Source organism: Excalfactoria chinensis, chromosome 3 (genome assembly GCF_039878825.1).
Source record: "Excalfactoria chinensis isolate bCotChi1 chromosome 3, bCotChi1.hap2, whole genome shotgun sequence".
Classification (NCBI taxonomy): Eukaryota; Metazoa; Chordata; class Aves; order Galliformes; family Phasianidae; genus Excalfactoria; species Excalfactoria chinensis.
In genome coordinates this window covers 72,652,802-72,666,643 of record NC_092827.1, presented here as the reverse complement: position 1 = coordinate 72,666,643, position 13,842 = coordinate 72,652,802, and the positions used below count along the sequence as shown (strand labels likewise).

At 38.6% G+C, this 13,842-nt stretch overlaps 1 protein-coding gene across 2 annotated transcripts in view; it reads right to left on the bottom strand.

Annotated features, from left to right (window-relative positions):
* KIF26B (kinesin family member 26B) overlaps positions 1-13,842 on the bottom strand; it is a 267,259-nt gene that overhangs the window by 100,345 nt on the left and 153,072 nt on the right. Inside the window, exon 1 of one of the 2 annotated variants that reach the window (XM_072331270.1) lies at positions 10,627-10,704. The exons of the other annotated variant lie outside the window; for it this stretch is intronic. Within the exon in view, the coding sequence (XP_072187371.1) occupies positions 10,627-10,661 (35 nt within the window). The 5' untranslated portion in view covers positions 10,662-10,704. Of the gene's footprint in view, positions 1-10,626; positions 10,705-13,842 lie in introns of those variants that run through there. 2 annotated transcript variants of the gene reach the window in all.

The following is a 13,842-nucleotide window of genomic DNA, read 5'->3' as shown; positions in this document are numbered from 1 at the left end:
AGCTGATTTGGCCATATGACCTAGTATAGGTTAGAAATTGTCATATTTTTTTCTTCCAGGCAAGTCAGAAGCCTGGCTCTCCCACACAGACTCTCTAGGCCACCAGACCTCTCTGGAAAAGCACCAGGATAGACCTTGGGAGACCCAATATGGCTGCAGCTTGCTGCCAGCCCAGCCTAGCTAGCAGCTGTTCATACTCTGCTCATTGTACAGGAGCCAGCTAATTTGTTTTCATTTAGTCACTAGCATAATAGGACTCTGATTTCTGCTTGAGACTGTGCATACTACTGCATTAATGGTGACAATAGCAGACTGGTTTCACATGCTGGCAATAGCTGGTTATACTCTTTCTTACTTTACATCTCATTTGAGCCAAGAAATATCATCTGTGAACTACACAGGGGTGAGTGGTGAGCTCCTGTATGACACAGGCTGATACACTGCATGAGAAACAGGGAGAGGGACAGAGCCCTCAGAAGCACAGAAGAAACTTGATCCAAATTACACTTATTAAGTGGGTAATTTAAACAGTATTGAGCCATGGTGTGAACACACACATTCACAATACAAGTGTCTTTAATGTATTTAACTGCACTGTCTTCCAAAGGAAGACCAATTTAAAGCCTTTTCACTGAAGTATTCACACCTACAGTTAATTTGTACTGTTTTTCCTGAAAGCCTCTATATAAACAAGCAAATGGAGACTTTCAGAAAGCTTAAAACATTTGCAGCAGAGGAAAAAAAAATAATAAATCAGAAGATCAAGATGCTGATTAAAGTTCACTCCAAATCAAACTGATGGCAGGTAGGGGGAAGTGGTTTGAGAGTCCAGCTGGTCCATTGAAAATACTGAATTTATTTCTCAAAGGAACATTCTTTGCTCTTTTTTTTTCCTTGCAAAACACAAGTTTAATAGGGCGTATCTGGAGGCAGTTTAAATTCTTTGCACCTCCCACCTATGTAGAAATGGGGACATTTTTTTCTCTCAAAATTTCATGGGTATGTTGGGATTGTCAGACACATTCACTGTCGAGCTAAAAGGTGAAAGCCAATTCAAGACTGATGAAAACTTTCTGAAAGCTGAAGATCATCTGTGTATTGATAGAAGAAACTGAGGTACTCTAGATAAGTTTCCAAAGAGTACACTTTACCTCTAAACTCTCAGATACCTTTCAGCAGATCTAAAGAGATGAATTAATAGAACTTGATTAAATAATTCATTTTTAACATAGAAGAAAGGCACCTGCTATGGGAGACTCAAGCATCTCTACTAAGAAAGTTATTCATATTACTTGTAGTAACAAATGAAGTATGAAGATGGTGAAGGTTTTCAGACAAAATAAAAGGCATTGTGGAAAACTGTAAATACTTTGGAAAGGTATCTGGGTAATACAGTACTGCTTTTACAAGGAAACAGGGTAGAAGTAGCAGTTTGAACATTCATGGTTTCTAACTGGCTGCTCACAAAAAGCAATTTCAAGAAACCAAGGACAATTTCATATACCAACTTTTTGCTAAGCAATAGTCATGGGAGAAAAAAAAAACAGTAACAAAAATCTGTTGTACTGCTAAAGGAAATACAGCCTCCCTGCAATACATAATGCTTGCATTCATTCTGCTCAAACAGACTAGTGCAGGCATAAATGCACATAAGAGATCAACTTTGTGGGACTTAGTTGTGACAGCTCATAGCATATTTGTTTCCTCTCATTTAAGTAAGAAAGCAGGTACTGCTAATAAAATTCAAGAGATGCCTATTTAAGTTTTCAGTAACGTACCATCCAAGGCAAAATTAAAACTCAGGGACTTGCTGTCAAAGCAGAGGTCAGTAAGGTCAACAGATTTGTTAGATTCAGAGGAGACTGGACACCTATGTGAATAATTAAAATCTTATTCACATTTGTGTCAGCAGAGATCATAATAGACAAGTAAAACTGACTCATTCTCCAGTGCCTGACAAACCCTTTACCACTGACATGTGAAATTTCCTTAGGTGCACATCTCTGTATAATTATTCATTAATGGAGTTTTATATTCAACTATGTTGCATCCAGTATTTATTACTCTTGGAAACAGAATTTGAGATCACAGAGTCCAGTGAGCTGATATACCAGTATTTCTATGACAAAATAAAAATTGAAATTATGTTCACTTTCATATTTTATTTTCCACAGAAAAAATGACACATAAGTGAGGGAGGCTAAATAATTATGCACTAGCTAACTTTAATTTCAACATTTGAATTAAAACTGAAAATCTATCTCTTTTCTTTGTTTGGAGGCATACATTTCATTTCATAGGAAGAGCACTCTCTGTTAGGTGCAATTCTGAGGGAGCAAGGCATGAACTTCATATGCGAAAGGGTGGCTTACCTCAAGATGGTCTGGTTTTATAAGGTGATTTAATCAAAGGAGATTTATGGTCTGCTCTAGTAATTAAAACACTACCTTTAATAATGCAAAACTGCCTTGCTTGCTGATATATCTCTCTACTGAGATGAAATACAGACAGAAGTTTAGTTTGGAAATCAGTCTCCCAAACCAAGTCCCCAAGCATGTACAAATACACCACTAGCAGTAACATAAAATTGTGACCAAAGGTGTTGGTTACTCAGTGTGAAATGCCCATATTCATCAGTTTCTATTGTCTCTGATCGGCCACCTGCCAGTGAAAGAAAACACTGCTCAACCTTGTCCTCCACAAATAAGCCCTGCTGATAATGTTTGTTGTTTTTTTTTAATGTAAAATATATATTTATTTTTAAAGTCTATAATTCTTCCTGGAGAAAATGTAGAAATTGTTGACTGCCACCTACTTGGTAAATTATAATCTGCTTTGTATCTTAACTAACTGATGGAATGTCAAACAAGAACATTCTGGAAGTCTGCCAGTATTTTTTACCACTTCCAACTGACATGTTTGCAAATGTGGGTTCATGGTGTATTTTCTGTTTCCAGTAAACATATTTCAATGAGTTGTCACATCATATAGGTCCTTATGTAGCTATATCATCAGAAACAAAGTGATATAGCAAAATTAGAATCATATAAGGCCTTGTTCCATGAAAATTGGCAGTCATGATTTTTTGGCTACACGGGGTGAATTTACAGTTGCTTTTTGAGGATCTTTAGATACTGAATTTTATCAGGTACTTGCTGCCTTTACAAACTAGACACTAATGGTGACATTCACATTATCCAATTGCAGGCACATCATCTACCCTAAAGAGATTCTGGTTCTCCCTGTCATCTATATAGATCATACAGGCTCACTGAAGTGACATTACAGCTAATATGACCATTACAGGTACTATGACAAAAATGTGAGGCTCCACATGCACCACTGTCCTGTCTGTATCAGTTTTTCCCTTCCTTTTCTTCTTTCCTCAAACTTACTTAAGGCTGGCTTCTACTGATTTAACCTACTGAACTATTTCGTGCTACTGACTGCTCTCAATTATACCTATATGACATGGCTAATATATCTGAATTACCATGGTAAGCACATTGCCAACTTTAAAATCCAAGGCACATGTTACTAAATACAGTTTTATGCAAAATCTCATAGAATCATAGAATCATCTTCCTAATTAGAGGACAATGATCTGGCAAGGACTCATAGCTTCCTTAGTACCATGCATTTCTTTGCAGCTTCCACAGGAAAGAGAGGAGAGATCATGGAATCACAGAATCACCAAGGTTAGAAAAGACCTCCAAGATCATTCAGTCCTACTGTTCACCTATCACCAACGTTTCCCATTAAACTATGTCCCTCAGTACAACATCTAAATATTTCTTCAAGATCTCCAGGGAAAGTGACTTCAGTACCTCCCCAGGCAGCCTGTTCTAGTGATTAACTACTTTTTCAGAAAGAGATTTTTCCTAATATTCAACATGAATCTCCCTTTGCACAATTTGAGGCCATTCCCTCAGTCCTATCACCTTACACAGAAGAAAAGGCCAACCTTCTTCCTTGCCACAACCTCCCTTCAGGTAGTAGAAGAGAGTGATAAGGTCACTCCTGGGCATCCTGTTCTCCAGGCTGAACAATCCCAGCTCCTATAGCTGCTCCTACTAAGAGTTGTGCTCCTGACCCCTCAGCAGTTTCACTGCATTTCTCTGAACACACTCCAGTACCTTGATGTCTTTCTTGTAGTGTAAGGCCCAAAACTGAACACAGTACTCACGTGTGGCCTCACCAGCACTGAGTACAGGGGGATAATCACTTCCCTGCTCCTGCTGGCAACTCTACTTCTTATACAATACTTCTTATACTTCTTATTCTTATATAAGTCAGAACACAATTGACCTTCTTGGTCACCTGGGCACACTGCTTGCTTATGTTCAGACAAGTGTCAACCAATACCCCCAGGTCCATTTCCTCTATACAGTCTTCCAGTCACTCTGCCCCAAGCCTGTAGCATTGCCTGGAGTTGTTGTGGCCAAAGTGCAGGACTCAGCACTTGTTCTTGCTAAAATTCATCCCATTGACTTCAGCCCAACTATCCAGCATGTCCAGATTGTTTTCTGGGGCCTTCCTACCCACAGGAAGATCAACACTTCCTGCCAACCTGGTGTCACCGCAGACTTACTGAGGGTGCACCCAATGCCCTCATTCAGGTCATCAATAAAAATATTGAACAGGACAGGCTCCAGTACTGACTCCTAGGGAACACCCCCCATGACCAGTTGCCAGTTGGATTTAACTCCATTCACCACCACTCTCTGGGTCTGGCCATCCATCCAGTTCTTTATCCAGCAAAGAGTGTACCCGTCCAAGCCATGGGCTGTGCCAGCTTCTTCAGGAGATGCTTCATGGGATGTTTAACTAACAAGTGTTTTGGTGTAGGGGGACCAAGGTTCCTCTTCATCATCCGCTGCAAACAAGTTATCGCCTGAGAAGCTTGCTCCCGGAGCAGAGAAAGAATGATCTCAAAGGCTTTTTAGCCTATCTTTACATGAGTTTTTATCAACCAAACTGAAAGCAAGATGACAGAGCTACAAAACTTGCAGTCAACTTGCCACGTCCCAGCCCACAGACATTGCCCTATAACAGGAATTATGAGCTAAGAATGAAAATCAAGGCAACTTCACACCACTGTAATTCTCTATGTGGCTAAATCCAGGGCTGTGGTATTGCAGCTTAGTGAGCAATGTAAAGAATGAAATAAGAATCCTCAGAGGAACATTTTCTAGATTTGTAGTTCCAGGAAGATCCTTAGTATTTGTGTTTAATTATTTTACAATGCCTTTAAAATCTGGAGATAATTTGCACTTTCTGCTTATGCTGTAGAAGGTATAATAAACATCTCTCTAATGCCCAGTAAACATTTGCCCCTTATTGTTCTCATTATTTGTATGCATGCCTTCAATTTCATAGCAACAATAAAGCTATCCCAGGCTGCAGTCTTTTACTTCTTGGGTGGTTAATTCAGATGTTTTGACCACAGTGCCTTAGCGACTGTGCTCTCCCCAGGAACTGTATTAAAACTGTCCAGAAATTCATTATTTTTAACTTATTATTTAATTCTAACACACACTCAAAATAGGGCTTATTCAGAACATGCTTTATAAAATGTGAGGCTTGTTGTACACAGGTAATCTCAGTGGAATTAACAGCTCAGCCTTGCTCTTATATCAAGTTCAAATTTGTGTAAATCAGAACCGCTCTTGGTTCCTCCAAGATGAAGAAAATCAATACACTTGAAGATCAATAGCTTAATGGGAAGCTCAAGTCTTACACAAATACCTACTGCTGGACAGAGGACTCTGTTCTATACTACTATTACTTGGGTGAAACTCACTTTTATACAAGAATATGACAAGATAATAAACTGCTTCTCATGCCATTACTGTTTGATCCACAAAACACCAGATGAAATTACCAACAGTTAGGAAAATGTTCAGCACCAAAACACAGAAAACAGACCACAAGTTGCTTAATTTATTCTAAAGGCTACACAGAGGTTATTTTTATGATTAATCTAACTAATTTTTTCTATCTGAAAACTGCTTTTATAAAAAATGGTAGTCACACAAATTACTAATCACAGCATTATCCCGTTACTGAAAAACTGCAAGGATGAGTTGAATCGCGTCACTGCACACTTAATGAATGAGGCAGACTGAACCATTATACTTGGATAAAATAAAATCAGATGTTTAGCACCAGTTTAATACAGGAAGAAAAACAGCTACATATACTGTAACTCAAAGGAATTCAAATGTAAGTAGTTACCAATTACTGCCATGGTTACTTGGCAATGCATTTTCAAGTCACATGGAGAAACTGCACAGGCAGGAGCTTGATAGCCACAGAACAGAGTAGCACTAATTTCTATCTCACACATTTAGGAAAAGGGAAGTAGTATCTTTCAAGAAAAGTCCCTAAACAATCTCCATCTGTGTGTTAAGCATTATTGCCTGTATATACTTAAGATTTAGATCATAAGATGTTACCATTGCCCCTAAGTATTAAAATTCATGTTCAGTGTTTTGTATTTTCACTGCTCTTTTGTAGAACAAGAAACATACACGGATCTGTCACAGTCTTCAAGACTTAGCTGGAACATACTAGAGCACAGACGTACTGTTACACTGTTTTCAGCCGGAAGTACCACCAGGGTTGGACGGCAAACAGATGTCCCTCATGTTTGAGATCACCCAGCAAACCTCAACCCATGGGACAGGACTTCTGGTTAGCCAGCCCACCGCTGACTCATCATCAAGAAATAATTACAGTTATTGCCATAACTCAGAAATTTGACTTAGAGAAGCTTTGCAATATGAGGCCGACAAACCGTTGGCCATTTAATAACGGTCCTTAAAATCACATAAAGGCATTCTTTTAATTTTAAGTTTTATAAGCCTTAGAAGATCGAGGTTATTTTATTACCTTCAGTGCTAAAAAACCTGAACACACATTGCAAGGAAAACTATTTTGCTTTATTTCTGGCCCATCCAGTAAAAAACCTCTCATGATACCAGGAAGGAAAGCAGCCAGCACACAGATTCACAGCCCAATTTGTCATTGTTTAAATTTCTGGTTGGCAGAACAATTAAAGAGATACATGAAAAGGCCAAACGGCAGGTAAGCTTTATCATTTTCTTTGCCTCATTAATATTTCCAAGGCCACTGTATTTAAGGTAACACCTGAATACAAATGATAAAATATCCTGACAACGTAGATGCATGAAATTCAATACACTTAAGCCCAGCTCTGATGAGCAATCAATCTTCTGTCATAGTCAGAAATATTTCCTTTGAGAGTTCCTGAAAGTCCTGTCTTTTACTTAGGACACCACCTAGAAATAATAATAGTTCTTCAAGAGAGGCTTTTTCTTCTTCCTCCTCAGTGGTGGCATAAAACAGGCACCACTACAAGGGAGTGTTTTAAAATACATCCATATTTCAATTACTGGATGATATTTTATCCATCTTGAACCCATAGCCAAGGCTTGCATTTCTTCCTCAACATTCTTTTGGCCCTTCCAAATACACCTTTCTTCTACTGAGCCCAGCAAAAACACACTGGGAAGACACATACAGCACACGATTTGAAAAGGTACAAGCTTAAAGCATAGCATGGCTTTTACAATGTATAATTTGTTTTGAGTGTGTTTTTAAAGAAGCTCTAGTTTATTTAATAAGTCACCTTGCACATCTTCCTGAAGTAATTTAGTTCTTCAGCTACTAGAGCCTATCCATAATACATTAAGGTCCAAGATGGAGGTCCTGCTATTAACAAACTGCAGACTTACTAAAATCAGTACTGTGCCAATAGCCTATAAACAAAGCAAAGAAAACAAAGGAACAGAATATTATGACCCCACCTTTACTCTGCTGAAACATAATTCCTGAACCGTGGCAAACAGTAATTTAATGTAGATCTCCTCAGCAAAATCACACAACTGGTTGCTCTGCCTCTGGCAGGGACTAAGAGCATGCCCCCTGTACCTACAAGAAGGGCACAGTATTGATGAAGTCAGGCACGTCAGAGCGGTGCGCAGCAGGAGGACAGGAGGTAATGGGCATGTGCAGAAAAATGAGAGGTTTAAGATGGGGTTAAAGGAAAGGATTCTATATTCTGTGAACAGACAAGTAGAATTGTCCAGTCTCTGCCATGGGGTCATGTTAATACACAAACAAATCAAGCCCTAGGCAACCCATCAGATCTGAGAGATAAGTTTGCTCTAAGAAGACTAAGGGAGCGGGACTAGAAAGACCCTGCGGTCCCTTACAGTTAACTTGATCCAGCAGAACTATAAAACACATAAATGCATTTCTGACAGCAGAATAACAAAAGTATTACGCGTCTTTGGTCTTACAAAATATCTTCTTTCTGAAAGCTTTTAACCAAATCAGTCAGTATCAGTCTCAGCTATTTATTCAATCCAAAATGAAAGGTTTTGTTTTTAGAATATTAAATTAAATATAACTGAAACAGATTTCCAGAAAAAAAAAAAAAAAAAAAAAGTAATCTACTTTTTGCAAATGTGTAACCAAAACACATTTTTAAAGGCCTTGATTCTTGATCTGAGAAGAAATAAACTAAATCAGCAGAAGATGATGAAGTAATTTACTTTGACTGAAATCTTCATTTCTTACAGGGGAAAAGTTGGGTAAAAAGTTCACCCACACCACTTTCCGTGCTCTAAGTCCTTCTCTCTCCAACTTCTGAAGCCTCAGAGATCAATTCTACAAGGAACCAAACATCCTCATCTTACAAGGGACCCACGCCTAGCCTCTTGCAAGAATGCTCAGCATTCTGCTAGCTCCTTTGTGAGCTGACCTTAATATTTAGCCTACATTAATCATGCTCCAGAATGAATTATTGAGAAAAATTATGAAACTGGAAAACACTGGTAATAGTTGGCAATTATTTTTACTACTTAAGCAAACCTTTTGTACTTGTTTTTCTATTTCCAGTCAAGTGAAATGAAAAACAACATGGAATTAAACACATCACATAAAATAGTAAGCATTTGCCAGGAAGAAGTGAACAGTAGAGGTGTGGTCCAGGCATCAACAAGCAGAATTTGTAGGAGATAGAATTACTTTAATCTGCAGCTTTTCTCTTATTACCTGCACAGATTCCAGTGAAAGCCAATTTATTTTCAGTTCTGAAAGCACTTCTCATGCAAACTTCGAAGTAAACAAGTGCTTAGCATGTATGCTTGGTTCTTAGCAAAAGTATTTTCAGAAAAAAACCTTTTTTTTTTTTTTTTTTTTACATTATTTAGAACGATTCATAATTTTAAGCAAAAAAAAACAAAAAGCCTTCTAAATGCATCCTATCATAGTGTCATATTTTTATTTATTTGATTTCATTTGAACATCAGCCTCTACTGATCAATTCATAATCACATGCAACCCTCTGTTCTACATGAACTCATTGTCACTAAGTCATGTTAAATACTTATAAAATACAGCCAAAACTGATTCTGGATGGAGGGAATCAGACAAATTAGACAAGGGTCTTACTGGCTCTTCTGGATTGTTAAGGGGACTACAGCCTCTGAGTCCCATAGGCCTATGCCAAATGCACGCCACAAAAATCCTTTCTCTCAAGATGAAAACTAAAGATTTTCTTTCTCTTGTGACACATCTTGCTGTTGTGATATACTTTTGTGATTTATTTTTGTCATCTGCATGCTGGAACATCACATTTTGCACTACTGAGAATCAGGTGTGAATATTTCACGCAGTACAGCCAAAATGAAAGCCCATTCCCCAACCATGAATCCATGAGAAATCCACCACCAAGGAGGTGATAATTCAAACATTTTAAATGATGTTATGCAGTTACCACAAAAATAAAAAATAAAATCACTTTTGCACAATTTGTATTGCTGTTGATTTTTAAAACTGAAGCATTCTCTTTCTTCCCTATTTTCAACGTGCAAACGGACACAAACACAATCCAGAATTGCCCATCTCCTAAGCTAGTTGCCACATCTTTCCACAGACAGGGCTTTCTTATCCTCACAAATCATACACGAAATTCTGATTCATATTTTTGTTACATTTTTTTCCAGAATAAGTGCTCTGTGCAAGAAGGACTAGAGTATATAGTGCCCTGAGTACTACAAGGTATCAGTTTTGGTCCTGGGAAAGAACCCTGAAACACATCAGTTCAAACTGGAATTGTTTGATACCCCATTTCATAATGGCAAATTAAACATTTTGGGTGAGGAATATGCGCAATGGATTTTTCCTACCTTTTAAAAAAAAACTGATTGTCTGTGTTAACACCTTGCAGTTCATGTTATTGGTAAGCTGGAAGATCAAATCCTGCATGCAATAAAGATTTGAGTATACTTTGATTTCCAAACCAAAAGATAACAGAGAATCACATTCTTCCCTTTTGTTCACCGTAGCTATCTACAGCAGGGCACAAGCAATTCAAATGCTTCGTCACGCTTTTTACCCCTTTTTTCCATTCTGAAAATCTGATCATCCCTGATACACTTGGCATATTGGTCATTTTAACTAACTGTAACTATGGCTAGCCAGAAGATAAAACACAGAATTCAGTTTCCAATGTCATGAGACTCCGCTCTCAACTGACTTTTTTATCTGATTTAAACAAGAGAGGACAGAAACCTTATTGAATGGGCAGCATACTTAAAATGATGTAACCCAATGGTGATCTGACACATCTGGGATCTTCTCTTTGTATTAAACTCTCCATCTCCCCTGTAGTAAAACATTCTCCTGTTGAAGTTTAAGATAAAAATGGAGTATTTGTTATATCTGTAAGGTATCCATTTGAAACTTATTTAGACTGCCTAGCTTTACCAGTTTAGGCCTTCTGGGCTCAGAACAAAACAGTGTGGAACCCTGAGGAGCTCCAGGCAGACTCCCCCCCTTTCATCTTCCCTCCTTGATTTTTCTGTGTCCTCCGACCCAGCAAACAGAGATTGCAATCTGCACTTTCTAAAAGACTGTTTGCAGATACCAGAATACCATAACACTTTCCCTTCTCATGACCTAAAAAAGCACTCTCAACAAGCCACAGAGTTTAAACACTAAAGTTACACTACTTTCAGCTGTGTGGTTATAGCAAACAACCTTCTTAATGTAAAGGTATTTATTCTGGCACAGTTTATTCTCATTCAGCAAGTGGAATAGCAGAATATAATATAAAGTACCAACTAATGATAAAATTGCAGTTATGCAAGATGTTGTACTGACACAATTGCTTTAGCAAGAAGAAATACGCCTCCCTCCCTCTCCAAAAAATGTCTTTATTAGGTTATGTCTGAACACACAAACGTGATTGAACCAGCTTACCCTGAACCCTGAGCTCATCTCCATCCATGCCAGTCCTGCTTGCAGAGACTGAAGAGCAGAAACACTGCAGAACACAGGACAGGCAATGGGCCTTGTTAGCTTGGACAGACATCACCACCCTGCTTCACACTTAAGCTGGGATAGCAGAACATCATGCTAGACAAAGCTACCAGCCCACAGATCTTTCTCCTCTCTGACTCATCAATATCAGTGGCTTCTTTTTCCTGTCACTTTATTAGATGCTTTTGTATGTTAAAAAGCTACATTTGTATTTGTTTTTTGTTTGTTTGTTTTTAACTTTTTCCCATTACTGCCCCATCAAGTCATTTAATCAAATAATACTGGAAACACAGCAGGTGGGTAAAATGCACTAGGCCCACCATTAATGCACCTGCAGCTACTCAAGAGTGAAGTTGCAGTCCTTACCCTATTAGGAGATCCTATTCACTACACGAAGTTAGACTTTCATTTGCCATTCTGTTCTCCAGGCTAGAGCTCATTTATATTCTCCTTTGGATTTATTTGGATATTATTCTAGATAACTGCCTCTGAAATTGAAGGTACAGAGAGAAAAACTGTAGACTGTGTGACACATAATTAGACAGCATGTTGTACCAGGAGAAACAGTGTATCCATGGGGGCTTTTTGTACCTTTATATTTCACATCTTTACTGCTGCATGGAGGTGCACATCACATTAAATGCAAATCGATACCAATAGGGCAGTTTCAATGAATCTTGTGAGACAGCAGCATACTTTGAAGCTCACTGAGGCCAATCTAAGATTCACTCGTTTATGAATTTATGATAAATTTGCTGCACAAGTTCAGTTTTGCAAGGACCTAAGCACCTCCCGTGATGCGAGCTGTGACATGCGCTCAGCTCCCACTGAGACTAATAGGACCTTAAGAAGCTCAACACATTTCAGGAATAGGCATTGTCTGAGTTATGAAACAGATTCCTACCTATGGGCTTCATCACACACACTCATGTGTATCCTTGTTGCTACTGAAGGAAGCAGAAAACACTCAGTAACTTGAAGGAGACTACAGAAAGCCCTAAGGCTAGAAGAGAAGACAATGAGGCAATGAACAAAGCTGGTTAAAATGACAGATCTGGTGAGAGGTTCACAGGGAAGTTGCCCAGTTGGGCAGCCAAACTGGGATTGAGAGGGCAGGACATGACTACGCTATCACTGTTCACCAAGATAGCAACGTAATCTTTTCATGCATGACTGAATTACATCAACTTCTGAGTACCTGGATGAAAGTAAAAGTGGCTTGCAAGCACACAGAGGCTGTCTGAATACATTTAGGAACCAAGGGAGTATGAAAGGCATGTGACTATGCCATCTCTCTCTCTGATGACACAAGAAAAAAGTCAAATTACAAAAAAGAAAAAGCTTGTTTTCATGCTCTTTTTCACCAAGATTAAATAAGATTTCAGCAGAAGGGCAGTCACAATGGCTTAAATAAGGACAATTCTCTGATATTCTGAAGCTGGCTGGGTAGTAAAAAAGCACCAACAGAAATCGTCTCAGTAGTCTATTTTAAGCACCCATCTTATGTAACAGGAAGCAGGCACAGTTATTCTGGATGCTTGAACACCGTCTGTCACATTGCCACAAGCTAAGGAAGAATAAATAACTATGTGCGGCCACTTGAAAATTATTAGTTTTAATTAGTCCCTTAATAATATTGGTTACATAAATCCTCGTAGGGTGAATTAGTGGAAGAAAACGTCAAGGAGATTAAGCCTCTGTAACATCTAAATTAGTCCAAAGATGAGAGGAAGACAGGTCTTTCCTTCAAATGACAAGCCTGGAGATGGGGACAGCAGTCAGCATGCGGTACCCCCAACAATGGTCTGAATTCTTCAGAAGAGAAAGACATGTTTTTAGGGAGGCATGGGGTATGTGTCTGCTCCCTGGTGGAGAAGGACCTTCCCATATAAAAGTTAACAAGAAACATCTTAGCCTGCAAGCGATACAGTGCTGATCAGGGCTGCTCCCTCTACTAACACAAAAAGAGCAACATGGGTCAGAATCTGGTCCCCAGTTTGTTAGATTTCTAGGTTAAGGGTTCTTTTATGTCACTTACTGTGATGACTTACTCTTACCACTCAGTTCACAGCTTAAAACCTGACATTTAAGAGCACAAAGCATTCATTGGTATTTACCAAAGAAGCTAGAAGATCTTCATATTTTGGACAAATAGCCAAGCAAAACACAATTTGGCAAGTGGCTTTGGTCACAAGAAGGGAATCAGCTAAACATTAAGGTTGGAAAAGACCCCTAAGATCATCTAGTGCAACTGTCAACCCCTCACCACTATGGCCATTAAATGTGAAGGAGGAAGAGATGTAGTGGAATTTTGTAATGTCCCGTGAAATGTTTCAGTGCCTTAAAGCTACATATGCATAAGCTTTTAAGCTTTAGCATACATGAAAAGAGAAATAAAATAATCTGTATCAGATTGAAACCTAATGCTGTGTTTAACTCAAAACAGAATTTCATTGTTTTCATTTCTGCCACTAAACCAAAAACCAA